The sequence below is a fragment of the Budorcas taxicolor genome, chromosome 3 (genome assembly GCF_023091745.1).
Source record: "Budorcas taxicolor isolate Tak-1 chromosome 3, Takin1.1, whole genome shotgun sequence".
Taxonomy (NCBI): Eukaryota; Metazoa; Chordata; class Mammalia; order Artiodactyla; family Bovidae; genus Budorcas; species Budorcas taxicolor.
In genome coordinates this window covers 103,707,573-103,725,718 of record NC_068912.1, presented here as the reverse complement: position 1 = coordinate 103,725,718, position 18,146 = coordinate 103,707,573, and the positions used below count along the sequence as shown (strand labels likewise).

Genomic DNA, 18,146 nt, shown 5'->3' with positions numbered 1-18,146 from the left:
TGATGCTGTGAAAGTGCTGCACTCAATATGCCAGCAAATTTGGAAGACTCAGCAGTGGCCACAGGACTGGAAAAGGTCAGTTTTCATTCCAATCCCAAAGAAAGGCAATGCCAAAGAATGCTCAAACTACCGCACAATTGCACACCCGCTAGTAAAGTAATGCTCAAAATTCTCCAAGCCAGGCTTCAGCAATACGTGAACCATGAACTTCCAAATGTTCAAGCTGGTTTTAAAAAAGGCAGAGGAACCAGAGATCAAATTGCCAACATCTGCTGGATCATTGAAAAAGCAAGAGAGTTCCAGAAAAACATCTATTTCTGCTTTATTGACTATGCCAAAGCCTTTGACTGTGGGGATCACAATAAACTATGGCAAATTCTGAGAGAGATGGGAATACCAGACCACCTAACCTGCCTCTTGAGAGACCTATGTGCAGGTCAGGAAGCAACAGTTAGAACTGGACATGGAACAACAGACTGGTTCCAAATAGGAAAAGGAGTACGTCAAGGCTGTATATTGTCACCCTGCTTATTTAACTTCTATGCAGAGTACCTCATGAGAAACGCTGGGCTGAAAGAAACACAAGCTAGAATCAAGATTGCCGGGAGAAATATCAATAACCTCAGATATGCAGATGATACCACCCTTATGGCAGAAAGTGAAGAGGAACTAAAAGGCCTCTTGATGAAAGTGAAAGAGGAGAGTGAAAAAGTTGGCTTAAAGCTCAACATTCAGAAAAAGATCATGGCATCTGGCCCATCACTTCATGGGACATAGATGGGGAAACAGTGGAAACAGTCTCAGACTTTATTTTGGGGGGCTCCAAAATCACTGCAGATGGTGATTGCAGCCATGAAATTAAAAGACACTTACTCCTTGGAAGAAAAGTTATGACCATCCTAGATAGCATATTGAAAAGCAGAGACATTACTTTGCCAACTAAGGTCCGCCTAGTCAAGGCTATGGTTTTTCCAGTAGTCATGTATGGATGTGAGAGTTGGACTATGAAGAAGGCTGAGCGCCGAAGAATTGATGCTTTTGAACTGTGGTGTTGGAGAAGACTCTTGAGAGTCCCTTGGACTGCAAGGAGATCCAACCAGTCCATTCTAAAGAAGATCAGCCCTGAGTGTTCTTTGGAAGGAATGATGCTAAAGCTGAAACTCCAGTACTTTGGCCACCTCATGTGGAGAGTTGACTCATTGGAAAAGACTCTGATTCTGGGAGGGATTGAGGGCAGGAGGAGAAGGGGACGACCGAGGATGAGATGGCTGGATGGCATCACCGACTCAGTGGACCTGAGTTTGAGTGAAATCCGGGAGATGGTGATGGACAGGGAGGCCTGGCATGTTGCGATTCGTTGGGTCGCAAAGAGTCGTACACGACTGAGAGACTGAACTGAACTGAACTGAGGTCAAGTATTGTACATTCTCTTGATGGAATATTACACAGCTGTAAAAGATGGTGGCCATGAAGATTAGAAGCCATATGGGAAAATCCTTGTGATACAATAAATGAAAAGAGCATAAAATAATTTTAACATGGTGTTTATATAAGATACTTATAAAAAGAGTAGAAGAAAATACAAGAATATCATAAAATAGATCATATGGGAGTTGATTTTTTTCCCCAGATTTTCTATAATTTATCATTGAAAATAAATAAATTTTTTAATAGTCCAAATGGCAGAATGAGAGAGACAGCAGCTGTCTGTCATGGAAGCTGCAGATGTGGGTTTTAATAGCCCAGGGTAGAATGTCTAAAAGAAATTCTAGAAATCCATGTTGCATTTCAAATGATGTGAAAACATCAGAGGAACTGTGAACAGCTGGGAAACTCAGAGACCAACAGGTGTACCATTAGTGTTTAAACATCTAAAGCTATGGACTGGGGGACGCTGAAACCCAGTGATATCTTTTGAGAAACTCTTCCCAGAATAAGGGAAAATGAGAACATTTGTGAGATGAAAATATCTTCCTGTAAAGAACCCAAGTCAATCCACAACAGTATATACATCCTATTATATAGTGGGTGCTACAAGCGCCACAGAACTGAACAAGCCTAAGGCCGTTTTAGAAACCTCAGTATCTAGAGTAACTCTATTGAGTTGCTATAGCTGAGACATTGAGAACGTCTTTAGAAAGGGAGGGGGTTTCTCTCTTACCTAAAAGTGCAGGGAGCTCAATGTTTCCAGTCTAGACTCCTTTCTTGTTGTCACTCCAGCATCTTTAGCACTTATCCACATCGTCCAAGGCAGTTCATTATTATATCCACATTTTATCCAACAAGAAGGGAGAAAGTGGGGAAGGCAAGGGCATTCTGTTTTCCTTTAAGGCACATTACTTCCACTCCAGCTACTGGATGGAACTTACTCACATGGCCTCATCTATCTGCCTCATCTAACTACAAAAAAACTACACTTTCTTGTAGTTCATGTTTGAGCAACCAAGTGCCAAGCTAAAACCAGGGGGTCTATAATGATAGAAGGAGAAGGTATACTTGGGACCATCCCCACAGTCAGTCACTGACAAGCTGACAAGCTGGTGACAACAGCCAGTGTGCATGTCTCTGACCTACAGGAATTCAAACTTCTCTGCTTGGCATCTGGCCAACAGCTGAATTAATCTTCTAAGGGAAAAATATGCAAAATGATTCTTTTATTTACAATCAACAGTTAGGAGAGAGAGGGGCACTATTTTAGAAAATGGAAGTCTTACAAAACACTCTTAGTGGTAAGATAATAACTTAATCAGAGCAGAAGACTCTCTTGGAGTCGCTAGACTAAATTACCATCTAAATTAGTCTCCTTTGCTCTTCCCCTGCCATCCGGCTCCTAATTCTCAAAAAAAGTGTTGTTTGCTCAGTTGTGTCCGACTCTTCGCAATCCCATGGACTGTAGCCCGCCAGGCTCCTCTGTCCATGGAATTCCCCAGGCAAGAATACTGGAGTGGGTAGCCATTCCCTTCTCCAGGGGATCTTCCCAACCCAGGGATTGAACCTGGGTCTCCAACATTGCAAGCAGATTTTTTTTTACCATCTGAGCCACCAGGGAATCCCTTATAATAGGTTATTAAGATGTAATTCACATACTGTACAATTCACTCACTGAAAGTGTACAGTTCAGAGGCTTTTAGTTGTAATCCGTCACTGCAATCAATTTTAGAACATTTAATTACCTAAAGAAATCCTTTGGGTATGCCCTGCATTCCTGGTTTCCCTCCCTACTCCCAGCCCCAGGCAACCACTAATGTACTTTCTTTCACTCTATATTTGTCCCTTCTGGACATTTCATATCAATGGAATTGTATAATATGTGGTCCTTTGTGACTGGCTTCATTCACCTAGCATAGTGCCTTCAAAGTTGGTTCATGCTGTAGCATGTATCTGTACTTCATTCCTTTTTATAGCTATATAATGTTCCATTATACAGATACTCCATATTGTGTTTATTTATCAGTTAATGGAAATGTAGGTTGTTTTCACCTTTTGACTGTTACGAATAGTGCTACTATGAACATTCATGTACAAGTTTTTGTGTGGGTGTACGTTTTCATTTCTCCTAGTTATATACCTAGGAATGGAATTGCTAGGTCATGTGGTTCTCTATGTTTAACCATTTGAGAAACTGCTAGGCTTTTTCCATTTGACAATCCAACCAGCAGTATATGAGTATTCCAATTTCTCTACATCCTTGCCAGTCCTTTTAAAAATACATGTATGTATTTATGTATTTGGCTGTACCGGGTCTTGGTTGCATCGTGCGGGGTCTTAGATCTTTGTTGCAGTGTGCAGACTCTTGGTTGCATGTGGTATGTGGGAGCTAGTTCCCTGACCAGGGACCCAACCTGGAGCCCCTACACAGCAGACCACTGGGCCACCGGCGATGTCCTCCCAGTACTTCATTACCTTTTATTTTTTATTTTAGCCATTCTCCTGTGTGAAGAGGTACCTCACTGTATTTTTATTTGCATTTTCTTCATACTAATAATGTTGAACATCTTTTTATGTATTTATTGGTGGTAAGTTAAATTTATGTCAGAATCAGAATAAAAGTCTTGAGCAGAGATCTAGGCAGAACTGGCATTTAGAAGTCTAAACTCAAGAGTGAAAGCAAACCCAGTTATCTGGAAAATCGACAAGACAGAGTGGTTTCTATCGCTGTTCAAGGGTATAGCCCAGAACCAGAGAATTTTAAAGTAATGACTAGCTCAGTGGCATAGGATTCAAAATTTTTAGATGTCAGGGATTAGAAGTCAAGGAGTTTCCTGTGTTGGGGAAGACTGAATCTGGTGTCATGGGGGAGGTTCTACTTGGTCCATTTCCCCCACTTGGGTGAGAAGTCCTATTGATGTGAGGCAGGACAAGTCTTCATCCCTGGGACCCACCCTGACAAAGCAAGAAGAGGAACCCCAAGAAAGGTGCTAATCGAGGAGGCAAAGTAAATTCTCACTGTGCTCAGGTGCACCTATATTTATATTTACTTTTGTAGAAACTATCATCAGAAACATCAGTACTACAAAGTCAAGCTGCACACAATCAAGGATCGTTTAGTTGATGAAGTAGAACTCCGAGATGAGAAAATCAAACAACTTGAAAATGAGGTTGGAGCCCTGCGGCAGCAAATAGAAAAGGTGAGGGGGAAGGTGGAGTGCTCACTGGTCCTGCTGGTGTTGGGCATCTGGAGGAAGCCCACTTGATTGTTAATGTGTTTGTGGCCTCTTCATAGCCCAGGTTTGTATTTCTTTTCTTTGCACGCTTTTTCAGTTTGAGTAATTGTTTAAGCCCTGCCCAAAATTATGTAAGACTCATAATGATGCTAGGTCAAACTGGACACTGAAAATACTCTGCACTGCTGCTTAGGGCTAGCATCTTGCCTTCAAATGAAAATGCCTTTTTTTTTTTAATATATATATATGCTGCTGCTAAGTCGCTTCAGTTGTGTCTGACTGTGCGACCCCATAGACGGCAGCCCACCAGGCTCCCCCGTCCCTGGGATTCTCCAGGCAAGAACACTGGAGTGGGTTGCCATTTCCTTCTCCAACACATGAAAGTGAAAAGTGAAAGTGAAGTTGCTCAGCCGTGTCTGACTCTTAGCGACCCCATGGACTACAGCCCACCAGGCTCCTCCATCCATGGGATTTTCCAGGCAAGAGTACTGGAGTGGGGTGCCATTGCCATATATATTTTTTTTAATTAAAAATTTTAAAATTTATTTTTAATGGGAGGATAATTGCTTTTGCAATATTGTGTTGGTTTCTGCCCTACATCAACGTGAATCAGTCATAGGTGTATATATATGCTCCCTCTCTGTTGAACCTCCTCCCACCTCCCTCTTGATCCCACCCCTCTAGGTTGTCACAAAGCACTGGTTGAGTTCCCTGCATCATCCAGGAAATTCCCACTGGCTATCTGTTTTAAATATGGTAGTGTATATATTAATCACCCTTTAGCTGAGACTTCCAAACCAGCCTCCACAACTCATTCCTGCTTTATGCAGCCCTCATTTTGCCTCACATTTCTGTCCATTTTAAATGGCAATGAAAACAGGTGACCCCTATTCTTCCTGACTAGCACCTTCAGGCTGTTTTCTAAATCTCTCTGGTTTCTTTGTCTTGTCGCCCCTGTGACTTTCTGGTGTTGGCAGAAAGTAAATGGAACAGTTGAATGGGACCCAATGCAGAATGGCCTTGAGAGCAATAAACTACATCGATTCAAAAGGGAGAGCAACTGATTTGGCCAGAAATGTTTCCCTTCTAGAGATCCCTAACCCATTTCAGAATTTTGAAAACATTGTCCTCAGTCCTAAATTACTCCTTTCTACACCCACCAAATTTTTATCATATCACCACTGTGTGCCAAGGATACCAAAACAAATGATGTAAATTCAGTCATTCCATGGGCTATTACAGGACTCCATAAGAAGAATCCCTTGAGACTGTAATAAAACATGAGGATTATAAGAGATGGGTCACCAATGTTGTGTTTTTTTAAAATCCTCCTGTTACTTTAAACTGTAGTGAGAATGGAAAACAAGTTAGATTTTGCAGTACCCTCCTATTTTGGCACTAAACTCACCAAATTTCTGAAGACTCAGATCCAGGTTAGGAAGGCAACGGAGAAAGTATAACAGAAGAAAGTAGCAGATCTTGTTCACGGGCCCACTGGAAATACCACCAGCCTATTCTGCACTACCCACTCTTCCTGGTGGTGCCTGCCTTCCACTTCCAAGCTTACATGGCAAAACTAGCCTCCTGATTTCAGCAGGCATGTTTCCTGACTGTACTGTGTTGAAGAGTATACCCCCCAAATTCATGGCCACCCAGAACCCAAGAATGTGACCTAATTTGGAAGTTTGCAGGTATAAACAGTCAAGATGAAGTCATACTAGATTAGCGTGAACCCCAAATCCAATATGACTAGTATCATTATACAAAGAGGAAAAGACGTACACAGGGGAGAAAGGCCATGTGATGATGGGGCACAGATTGGGGCAATGACGCCACAAGCCAAGGAGCCCTAAGGATCGGCAGCATTCGTCACTTAGGAGGGAGATTTGGGACAGGCTCTTCCCTCAGTGCCCCCAGAGCCAACCGTGTCAACAACTTAATTTTAGACTTCTAGGAATTAAAACAACAAATTCCTGTTGTTTTAAGCTGCCCAGTTTGTGGTAATCTGTTACAGCAGCCCTGGGGAACCAGAACATCTACCCAAAGAGTCACAGGTCTCCATGAAATTTACTGGAGGCTGCAAGTAACCAGAGGCGAGGAAAGAGTGGTTGGGGTTGGCCTTGGACGGGCTTGGATGCAAAGGCTAGCCCTGCTACTTAATAGTTCTGTGCCCTTCCCCGAGTCCCTTTGCATCATTTTCTTGTGCAAATGTGAATCAATCCCTACCTCAAAAGGCTTCTGTGAGGATTAAAATACAAAATGCCTAAAGTGGGACCTCCTGGCACATACAAATCTTCATCGATGATGCTTTCTTCTTCGTGTAAAGTCTCTTGGTGGTGGTGGCTTAGTTGCTAAGTCTTGTCCAGCCTTTGTGACCCCATGGACTATAGCCCATCAGCCCTCTGTCCATGGAATTTTTTCCAGGAAAGAATGCTGGAGTGGGTTGCCATTCCCTTCTCCAGGGGATCTTCCCAGCCCAGGAATCAAACCCCGGACTCCTGCATTGCAGGCAGATTCTTTACTGACTGAGGTATGATAAATCTCTTAGAAGCATGTTAATCAGTAGATGTACCACAGAGCTACTAAACCTAGAGCTCTTGATTTCACTTATTTTAGGGCCTGTGAACCAGAGCCCCACGCATACAAATCCTGGACTCACTTTCTAAGCACAAAATCTCCAGAAAATAATGCCACTTTGGGGGGCTTCAATCCTTCAGCCTTCTCTTATTCAGTGAGCCAGGTGAGAGCTCTGACTGTGTGACCACCCAAACCAGGTTTCCACAAATATTTTATCCTATTATTACAGCAGGTGTCCTGATTCCAAAAAATACAGTATTTCCGATGGACAGGGTGTCAGTAGCCGGCCCCACTCAATTTCCTTTCTAATCCAGTTATAACTGCAGAGATTATTGTTTGTCGGGTGGCTGCTTCTACTCTCAATCCTTACCATAAATGTATTTAAACAGTAACAGGTGAGACTGTTGTTAGACACTGAAGGGTCCTGGATGAAGGACTTTAAAATATGGAAGAGCTCCAAAACATGCTGTAATCTCCTTCCTTACAATTCCTTAATAGTAGACTAATAGATGGACAGCCTTCCTTCTTCCCTTCGTCCCTTCTTTCCTCTCTCTTTTCTTCCTTCCCCTCTATTTTGAATTATAATTGATATAATATTATGTTTACACCATTGTTACATTATTTATACAGCATAATGATTCAATATTTGTATATATGTCCACCACAATACGGAGAAGGCAATGGCACCCCACTCCAGTACTCTTGTCTGGAAAATCCCGCAGACGAAGGAGCCTGGTAGGCTGCAGTCCATGGGGTCGCTAAGGGTCGGCACAACTGAGCGACTTCACTTTCACTTTTCACTTTAATGCACTGGGGAAGGAAATGGCAACCCACTCCAGTGTTGTTGCCTGGAGAATCCCAGGGATGGCAAAGCCTGGTGGGCTGCCATCCATGGGGTCGCACAGAGTCAGACACGACTGAAGCGACTTAGCAGCAGCAGCAGCCACCACAATAAGTCTAATTAACAGCCATCACCACCCATAGTTACAAATGTTTTTTCTTGCGATGAGAACTTTTAAGATCTCCTGTCTTAGCAACTTTGTCATATGCAATACAGTATTACTAGCTATAATCACACACTGTACATTACATCCTTATAGCTTATTAATAACTGGAAGTCTATACCTTTGACTACCTTCCCCCATTTTGCACCCCCCTCCACCTCTTGTTGTTCAGTGGCTCAGTCATGTCTGATTCTTTGCCACCCCATGGACTTCACTTCTGGCAGCCAACAATCCAATCTGTTCTCTGTATCTGCGTCTGGTTTTTTGTTGTTGTTTGAGTTTTTTTAGATACCACATATGTGGACAGTCTTTTCTGAATGATCTATATTAGTAAGAGTACCTTATTAAAAGAAAGAAAGTTGCCCCTCCTAACAGTGTGATTCACCCATCTGCCAGAGGTCCTTACTCTCCTCCCACTCACATTCATGCCCATCCCACGAAGGAAGGTGGGAACAAACACAAATAGGAGAAGGCACTTACCTATTACCACTAACAGGTCCTTGGTGAAGGGAGAAGGGCAGTTCTACACTTGTGAGCTTCTGAACTCCTCACCAACTGTGATATTTACTAATATCTGCTGACTCAGTGTAAGGATGTTAGTGTTTTTTCACAAAATATAATCCTGTATTGTTTTAGCTATAACTTCACTGGCTATTGCTTTCAGGGAAGATGCTGGTAGAAAATGAAACATGTCAAGCTAGAAATCATTTCCACATCATCACTGCAAGAGTACTCTCAATACCTGGCTGACATGCCAAGCAACTGAAACCCTGACGCTGGTTTTCAAGTGCGGTGGCTAGATTCCCGTCTTCCTTCACCTTAAAAAGACTGTAACTACAAAGCAGATGGAAATGTGTTATATGGAAATCTTTCTCGATATGGAGCTTCAGAGAATTTTGTTGTATTTGTTAGTGACTTGATACCTATAGAATTAGAATACAGATGAGAGCATTTGGACCTTATTGGAAGTTGAGTGTTCAGACATTAAAAAATATTAACCCAAAAGAATGAATAAATGTCAAAACAAACACATAGCATAAAATAACCAAGATAAATAGGGGAATGATCTAGCTGGCAATGTCAGCAAACAGGTAAAGACAGACTAAGAAGACAGGAGAAAAAGATGTTCGCAAGACAATTTGCTGTTGCGTTTAAAAACAGGCTGATGCTCTTATATGGGTAATTCTTTCTCCTGCTGGGGTAATTATGAGGACTTATTATCCCTAGGAGAAGGCATTCCAGCACCAGATCGCCACCCAAAATGACACCCTGCTCCTAGAAAAAAGGAAACTTCTGGAGCAGGTCACAGAACAAGAATTATTGATTGACAGCAACAAATGGAGAATGTCTTCTGTCCAAAACAGGTAGGTGCCTGCCCCAGTGGCCTGTGAGCTCCACAAAGAGGATATTTCTCCCTCCACAAAGATGTCATTCCAGAGGTGGTCCTTTGGGTTTGCAGACTTGTCCCATAACTGTTTCTCTGCCATTCGGCTGTTTTTAGCAGTTCATACAAGTGGCAGAAGTTGTGAAATTAAAGAGAAAAGTATCATGGAGAAGGTGAGCTGGGCATTCAGACAGGCTCTTTCATGGCAGGATTGCCTCCCAGGGACCCAGCTGTGTTCATCCTGGTCCATCCCGTTGTATGTGTGCTGACACTCATGTTTATGTTTTGGCATCTATGGAATCAAGGTAGACTGAGAGAGAATAAGGCTGGCATCTCAGCTCTATGACTTTCTGGTTTTATCTTTTTACATAAGTTACTTTCCCCATTCTGAGCCTCAGTTTCCTTACCTGCAAAATAGACTTCATAACAGGATCTATTTCATGGGCTCATTGTGAGGATTAAAGAAGCTAAAACATGAAAAGTTTTCAGTGTTTACTGTATAGAAGGGCTTCCCAGGCGGCACTAGTGGTAAAGAACTCATCTGCCAATGCAGGAGATATAAGAGATGCTGGTTCGATCCCTGGCTTGGGAAGATCCCCTGGAGGAGGGCATGACAACCCACTCCAGTATTCTTGTCTGGAGAATCCCATGGACAGAGAAGCCTGGAGGGCTATGGTCCATAGGACTGCAAAGAGTTGCACATGACTGAAGCGACTTAGCGTGCATGTGCTGTATAGACAGTTCGCAGTGCCTACATACACGGTTAAGTACTTGGTAAAATGGCTGCTGCTGCTACTATTGTTTTTACTTCTACTACTGAAACAAAAACATAGGGTGACTGAGATCAGAACCAGATGCAGGCTGTGTGGCTACAATGTTAGAAGGCGTGCAGAGTCCCATCCCTAAATGGGATCACATCATTTCTTAGGTTTCTCAAGGGCTGGAACTCTGCCTTTCGTATTCTGGCATAGAGTGTTTCTCTATTCTCTATTTAATGACTGTGTATAAGCCAGAAGCTTACTCATTTTCACTTGGTTTTGGAATATGGTGGGAATTATTCTGGCAAAGTTGGTTCTAAAGTCTGGCAGTGGACTAAGACCCAGAGCTAGTGGGAAGTGGAAGAGAGTTTTTGGATGATCCAGAAATGTTAAGTTACACCTCTGATCTATGCCATTCTTAGAGTACTTTTCCTGGATGAAGAAAATAAGCAGCTACAGAAAAACTGTCTCCGGCTCACGCAGGAGACTGGTCTCCTAGAGCATATCATAAAGAGCATCCAGATCCACAGAGGGGAGGTAAGGCTGCTGTCTTCTCTCTTCTCTTCACCTTCTGCATGAAGCTGTAGCCTGAAATTGGCCTTGGTGGATTATGGCAGAAGCTCACTGGCTGCACACCCGGGGAGAAGACCCTGAAACAGCTCTTGGCCAACTTGCTTTTCATTGGGTCAGTTTTTGTTTGACAGGCTCCTCTGATGTGATCCCAAAACACTTTGTGTATGCCTCCCAGCTTCTTCCTTAACACACTGTACTGTCATCGCCTTTTCACTTCTGTCCTCATCTCAGCAGTGACATCCTGGAGGACAAGGGTTACATCTCATATGTCACTGTATCTATGAACAGGTGTTCCATAGATATTTGAGAATGAAAGTATGTTAAATGTCCTCACACAGATGCTCCTTCTCAGCACCCTGTTTGCCTTGTATTATTCTATCCCCATTTTGAGAGATGAGCCCATCTGAGGCTCAGAAAGGTAAAGTGAATCTTGTCTGGTCTGGCAAGGAGTCAAGTCTAAGGAGAATATCTGAGTCAGAAATGCAATTTTCTTACAAAAGTCCCAGCAGGCAAGTAGCGAAGTCCAGAGAGATGCAGCAAATGGTCTACATTCAGATGAGATCCAGGGTCTGGCTGCTGAGCAAGTCAGCCAGAGGGACTTCAGTAAGCAGAGCTGTATTCTGAATCCAGGATGGAGCCTGCTTGCTTTCTTCCCTGGCTGGTATCATCTGCTAGGCCTTTCTTCCCAGGATACTTCACAGTAGATCCTGCTTAGTGGATTAGGGCCCATGGAAAGACATATCTCATCTCCCCTCTCCCATCTTCCCAGCCTTTGTCTTATAAGTCCTGTGGTTCTTAGTCTGTAGCCGAAGAGGTCTTTAGAAAATATATGTGGTCTGAGCAGATGACTGAATGCTGTGCAAGAACTTCCTGCAGTCTTCAGGGGAAAACTCCCAGTTTCTGACATGGTCTTTATATGCTCTGTGACCATGTTTCTGGTCTGTTTTGGTCTATATCTTTCTAAGAAAGAATATTCGGTTTTTAAAGTTATGGCGGACTTCCCTGGTGGCACAGTGGATAAAATCTGCCTGCCAGTGCAGGGGACCCAGGTTCAATCCCTGGTCCAGGAAGATTCCGTATGCCTTGGAGCAACTTAAGTCCATGCGCCACAACTAAGCCTCTGCTCTAGAGGCCAAGAGGTGCAACTACTGAAGCCTAGAGCCTGTTCTCCACAAGAGAAGCCACTGCAGTGAGAAGCCCATTCACTACAGCAAAAAGTAGCCCTCGCTTGCCACAGCTAGAGAAAGCCCGCACAAAAACCAATAAAGACCCAGTGCAGCCAAAAGTAAACAAATAAATAAATGAAAATATAAAAGGTCATGGAGCTCAAAACAGGTAACCTTTTTTATGCTATAAAGGGATAGAAAATGTTTACCAGAGTATTAAGTAAAAGCTAACGTAGGTAAATATAATGGAATGATTACATCAGCTAATATGAGGTTATTCATGTAGAAAAGTAGATATAAAAAGCAGGCTAGCAGTTATATGTAAGTTTTTTCTGTATTTTCCAAGTCTCCTATTAATGTGTTTTCATAATTTTAAAAAAGAAAATAAAAGCAGGCTAGCAGTGAAAAGCACTAATACAGAAAGTCTGGCATTTATTTATTATTTTAAAAATCATTTTATTTATTGAGGTAACATTGGTTTCTTCCCTCGTATCTCAGTTGGTGATGAATCTGTCTACAATGCAGGATAGCTAGGTTCAATTCCTCAGTCAGGAAGATCTGGAGAAGGCAAGGGCAACTCACTACGGTATTCTTGCCTGGAGATCCCATGCACAGAGGAGCCTGGCAGACTACAGCCCATGGGGTTGCAAGAGTTGGACATGACTTAGCAACTAAACTTACCTACCCTAACACTGGTTTATAACATTATATAGGTTTCATGTATATAACAATTATACTTTGACAGCTGTGTACACGACAGCATGCTCACCACCAAAAATGTATAGTTTCTCTTCATCACCATCAGCAGAACACGTCTGCCCGTTTCACCCTCAGCCACTCTCCCCTCTGGCGACCGCTACTCTGTTCTCTGTATCTATCTGTTTACTTTTGTTTATTATTCCACATATGAGTTAAATGAATTAAGGTAGGTTTAGTCACCAAGTCATGTTCTACTCTCGAGACCCCATGGACTGTAGCCTGCCAGGCTTCTCTGTCCATGGGATTTTCCAGGCAAGAGTACTGAAGTGGGTGGCCATTTCCTTCTCCAGGGGATTTTCCTGACCCAGGAGTTGAACCCAGGTCTCCTGCATTGCAGGCAGATTCTTTAACAACTGAGCTGTGAGGGAAGAAACCAAATGAGTTAAACCATATGGTATTTGTCTTTCTCTCTTATTTGACTTAGCATAATACCTTGTTGTCCACCCACATTGTTACAAATGGCAAGATTTCATCTTTATATATTTATAGTCTTCTTTATCCACCATTCATGCATTGAAGGGCACTTAGGGTGTTTCCATATCTTGACTGTTGTAAATAATGCCATAGCTTAAAAAAAAAACTATTAATATGTATATAGGCTACACTGGGTCTTCATTACTGTGCAAGGGCTTTCTCTAGTTGCAGTGAGTGGGGGCTACTCTCGAGTCGTGATGCACAGACTTCTTATTGCAGTGGCTTCTCTTGCTGAAGAGAAGGGGCTCCAGAGTGTGGGCTTCAGGAGTTGTGGCACATGAGCTCAGTAGCCGTGGTGCACAGGCTCAGCTGCCCTGCAGCATATAGAATCTTCCCTGAACAGGGATTGAATCTGTGTTCTCTGCATTAGCAGCAGATTCTTAACCACTGGACCACCAGGGAAGTCCACGTATACTTTTCAAATTACTGTTGTCAAATTCTTCAGAGAAATACCCAGAAGTGGGACTGGAACATGTGGTAGCTCTTAATTTTTTCAGGACTCTCCATACTCTTTTCCACGGTGGCTGCACCAATTTACAATCCCACCAACAGTCTATGAAGGTTTGCTTTTCTCCACATCCTTGCCAGCACTTGTTATTTCTTGCCTTTTTGATAACAGCCATTTTAATGGGCATGAGGTAATATCTCATTGTGGTTTTGATTTCCATTTCCCTAGTAATTAAGTGTTGTTCAACATCTTTTCATGTGCCTGTTGGCTATCTGTATGTCTTCCTGGGGAAAAATGTTTATTTAGCTTTTCTGCCCATTTTTTAAATCCAGTTGTTTGGTTTTTTGTTGTTAAAAGTATGAGATGTATAACTGTCAAATATTCCATAGATATTAGGGATTTTATCCCCCCAATTTTGATGATATAAATGACATATAACATTTAAGTTTAAAGTATACAATATAATGATTTATTATATGTATTTATTACAAAAAGATCACCACTGTAAGATTAGTTAACATCCATCATCTCATATAGGTACAGTTTTTTTTTCCTCATGACGAGAACTTTTAAGTTCTACTCTCTTAGCAACTTTCAATATATACAATGCAGTACTGTAGTCATCATGTCTTACATTACATCCCAAGAACTTATTTCTCTTACAAGAGGAAGTTCATACCACTGATCACATTCACCTAATTCCCCCATCCCTGACAACCACAAATCTGGTCTCTATTTCAAGACGGTTGTTTTTTTTTTTTTTTTAAACTCCAAGCATATGTAAGATCATACAGTATTTGTCTGACTTATTTTACTCAGCATGATGACCTCAAGGTCCATTCATGTTGTCATAAATAGCAGGATTTCCTCGTTAAAAAATTTTCATTTTGCTGAATAGTATTATATTGTACACATATTCTTTATCCATGTGTCCATCATGGACACCTAAGTTGTCCATATTTTGGCTGTTATAAATAAAGCTCCTCTAAACATGGAATATAGGTATCTCTTTGGGACAGTGATTTCACTTCCGCCAGGTACATACCCAGAAGTGAGACAGCTGGATTGTATGGTAGTTTTCTCTTTTTTAAGGAACCTCCATACTATCTTCCACAGGGGCTGTACCAATTTACATTCCCACCAACAGTGCAGAAGCATTCCCTCTTTTCCATATCTTCTCCAGCATTTGTTATCTCTTATCTTTTTGGTGATAGCTCGTCTCATAGGTATGAAGGGATTACACTTTTAACCAAAAATATGTATAAAAAATACATATCACCAATGTGGTCTATGATTATAATTTAATACTCATCCTTTCTTTTAAGGAAACAACAGTTTGTGACATCCCTGAATCTGAAGTATTGAATAAAATCATGTATTTACCAAACTCCAGGTTAGTAAAATCAAGACCATCATTTGCATGCCTGGGTGTCACGGCTGCCTAGCTAGTTCTAGTTGCTGGCCTGAGAAAGCATAGTATTTAGAGGTAATTTTCTCTATATTTAGTATCTAAATCTTCTTGTAACTCCTTCTCCCCTTGCTACCACTTCACCTTCACACTTGACAGAATCCTGACTTAATCCAGACTTAAGGTAGAAAAGAGTCCATTTTATGTGGTCCTCACATAAGGCCCTTCTTAGTTTTTCAGGAACAGGTTTGGTAGAGTCAGCTGGAAGTCTTCAAGAGACTGAAGAACAGAGGTTAGAAGAAACAGTGGCACACCCCAAGTCCCTCGAGTCCCTTTCATGTTCACAGAATTCTGAAGCTGGAAACATAAACGGGGCTTTCCCGAAAGAAACACATCTCATTCAACAATAAGACGAAGTCAGATCTAGAAAATCACTGGTGTCTAAAACAGACTGATCAAAGCTGCTAACCTGAAGCCTGGGCCTGAAGGTGCAACATGACGTGGAGAAGAGTTCGGGCAGATCCTCACTGGACGTCAACCAGGAATCTTCAAAACTGTTGACAAATTCATTAAACCTGTTCTAAAATGGATTTCTCAAGGTTTTTTTTGGTATCCTCAAATGCCTTGTATTGATCAATGTCATGACATAAATTCAGTGGTTTAATAAGGCTGTTGTTCAGCAGAGGATATATACGGCTAATTCAGTAGTCTACCTATTCTTATTATCATGGGTATTATTTTTTAATTTAAAAGAAAAAACAATGTAATCACCTCAAAGCAAATATTTGAAAAAGAAAAAAAACCTATAAGGCCCACATTTTTAACACAACTACTTTCATTTATCCTTTTCTGGTTCTTATTCAAATGTATATACTTTAAATGATTATACTGTATATTCATTTTCATAGTCTGATTTTAAATTTAATATATCATAAAACATTTCCCCATATTTTAGCAGTCTTCATAATTATTCTTTTAATAACCAGATGATATCGTATCGTTTTGTCCTACAAACTCTCCTGTTGTTTGACATTTGTTTCTACTTTTTTACTATTTAAGATTATTGCTGTGATGAGTCTTTGTAAATGTAGCTCTTTTCTTGGGTTATCCAGAAAACAGATTTACAAGATGGGCATGATTGAGTTAAAGGATATAAATGATACATAGTTTTGATACGTCACTTGTTGAATTGTTTTAAAAAACATTGTGTCAACATATTCTTTCTATAGTTTTAACTCTTCAAGCCTCAATTTTTTGATCCATAAAATGGGAGCAATAGTGGTTCCTATCCTATAGAGATTGTGAGGACCAAATAAAATGAACCATGTATGTAGCACTTAGTCACAGCTTAATAAATACCTAGACATCATTATTTATTTTCAGTAGCAGTTTGGGTGTACTAGTTTTTCTGTAACCTCATCAACATAGGGTGTTATCAATATAAAAAATTATTCTAAATAGTTGGTATAAAACTATACTGAAGGATGATTTCTGCTGCTCCTTCTCCTCCTCCCCTTTTCCCTCCATTTTCTCCTCCTCTCTTCTATACCTTCAATTGGAAGTAGAGAGGGAGACCAAATGGAGAGGGAAAGTAACCAGAAGTTATTTTAAAAAGACCTGTTGAGACACACTGAATTTTTATATGTAAACCTTGCTTCCTCAGACCAAAAGGGTGGTCATAGGATATAGGAAATAATAGCTGTGATATTAAATCCAAGCTTTACCCAATTCATTGCATCCCTACTATGTGCTATTCAATAGTGCACACACCTGTGAAGGCAGATGAGGACAGTCTCACTTTTTGTTGGCAAACCCAAGTCCCTGTGTCTGCAGAACAGTGAGAACAAACAAATAGAAAAATTAGAATTTGGAGGAAAGAAAGTTTTATTGCATTAGCCATGTGAGAACAGGTGGTTCCTGCTGGAAAGACCCAAACTTTCCATTAGTTTTCAGGGAATAGTTTTTAAAGGCATCATTTGGGGGTGATGACTGTAGGGTGTATGACTTTCTTGATTGGTTGGTGGTGAGGTACCAGGGTGACATTCCAGGAATCTCAATCATCAACCTTCTAGTTCCCACCAGTCTGGCTTCTCAGAAGGTAGTTACCATCCTCCACCTGGGTGAGGGCTTTAGTTCCTGCAGCACTCAAAGATCTGTATCAGATTATTACATATATCCCATGAGCAGGGACTAAGGCTCTGTTTTATCATTGAAATACAATTTTTTTTACATTTAATTGTAGTTGATTAACAATGTTGTTAGTTTCAGGTGTACAACAAAGTGAACTAAATTTTATTTATTTATTGCTGTGCAGCAGACAGGATCTTAGTTCCCTGACCAGAGAGCAAACCCATGTGTGCTGGAAGCATAGTCTTAACCACTGACCCACCAGGGAAGTCCCTGAACTATCATTCTGTGACTGCTTTTCCTTTGTGTTTGCATTCCCTCATTAGGAACTATTTGGATCTGCTCTTTGGAACAAGATCCAGGAGGGTCAAGTCTTTCTACAAACAAGGAATCAGGTACATAAGAAAGGGTTTTATACACAGCAGTGTCCTGCAAGGGCCTGCTGTCTCAATGCCTTTTTCTTTGGTACTCAACAACCTTGAGGGAAGCAGGTGGACAAGAAAGGGAACGTTTTAGATAGGTTATTCCTAAGCTTTGCAAAGGCACCCGGTTTTTACGAAGGACCCAGCTTCATTTTCATGGAGTTAAACAAGTGTGAAGCAGCTGGTGAGGTGGGGAAACCATATCATTTTGGATGGTGAATGGCATGAAGAAAATCAGTAATCTATCCAAAAGAGTGACAGAGGGCTACTTTAGATTGGGTGCAATGTTCCTGACTAATGACCTGAGATGAGACTTGACCTACAAGACCACTCCCCACCCTCATGAAGATTTAGAAGAATATTAAAGTCAGTTAACAGGGAC

General features: G+C 41.3%; 1 protein-coding gene across 1 annotated transcript in view; it reads left to right on the top strand.

Annotated features, from left to right (window-relative positions):
* CCDC30 (coiled-coil domain containing 30) overlaps positions 1-15,625 on the top strand; it is a 120,399-nt gene extending 104,774 nt beyond the window's left edge. Inside the window, exons 14-18 of the mRNA XM_052637145.1 lie at positions 4,487-4,628; positions 9,473-9,609; positions 10,810-10,924; positions 15,133-15,200; positions 15,448-15,625. Of these exons, the coding sequence (XP_052493105.1) occupies positions 4,487-4,628; positions 9,473-9,609; positions 10,810-10,924; positions 15,133-15,200; positions 15,448-15,625 (640 nt within the window). The remainder of the gene's footprint in view (positions 1-4,486; positions 4,629-9,472; positions 9,610-10,809; positions 10,925-15,132; positions 15,201-15,447) is intronic.
* Positions 15,626-18,146: the final 2,521 nt, after the last annotated feature.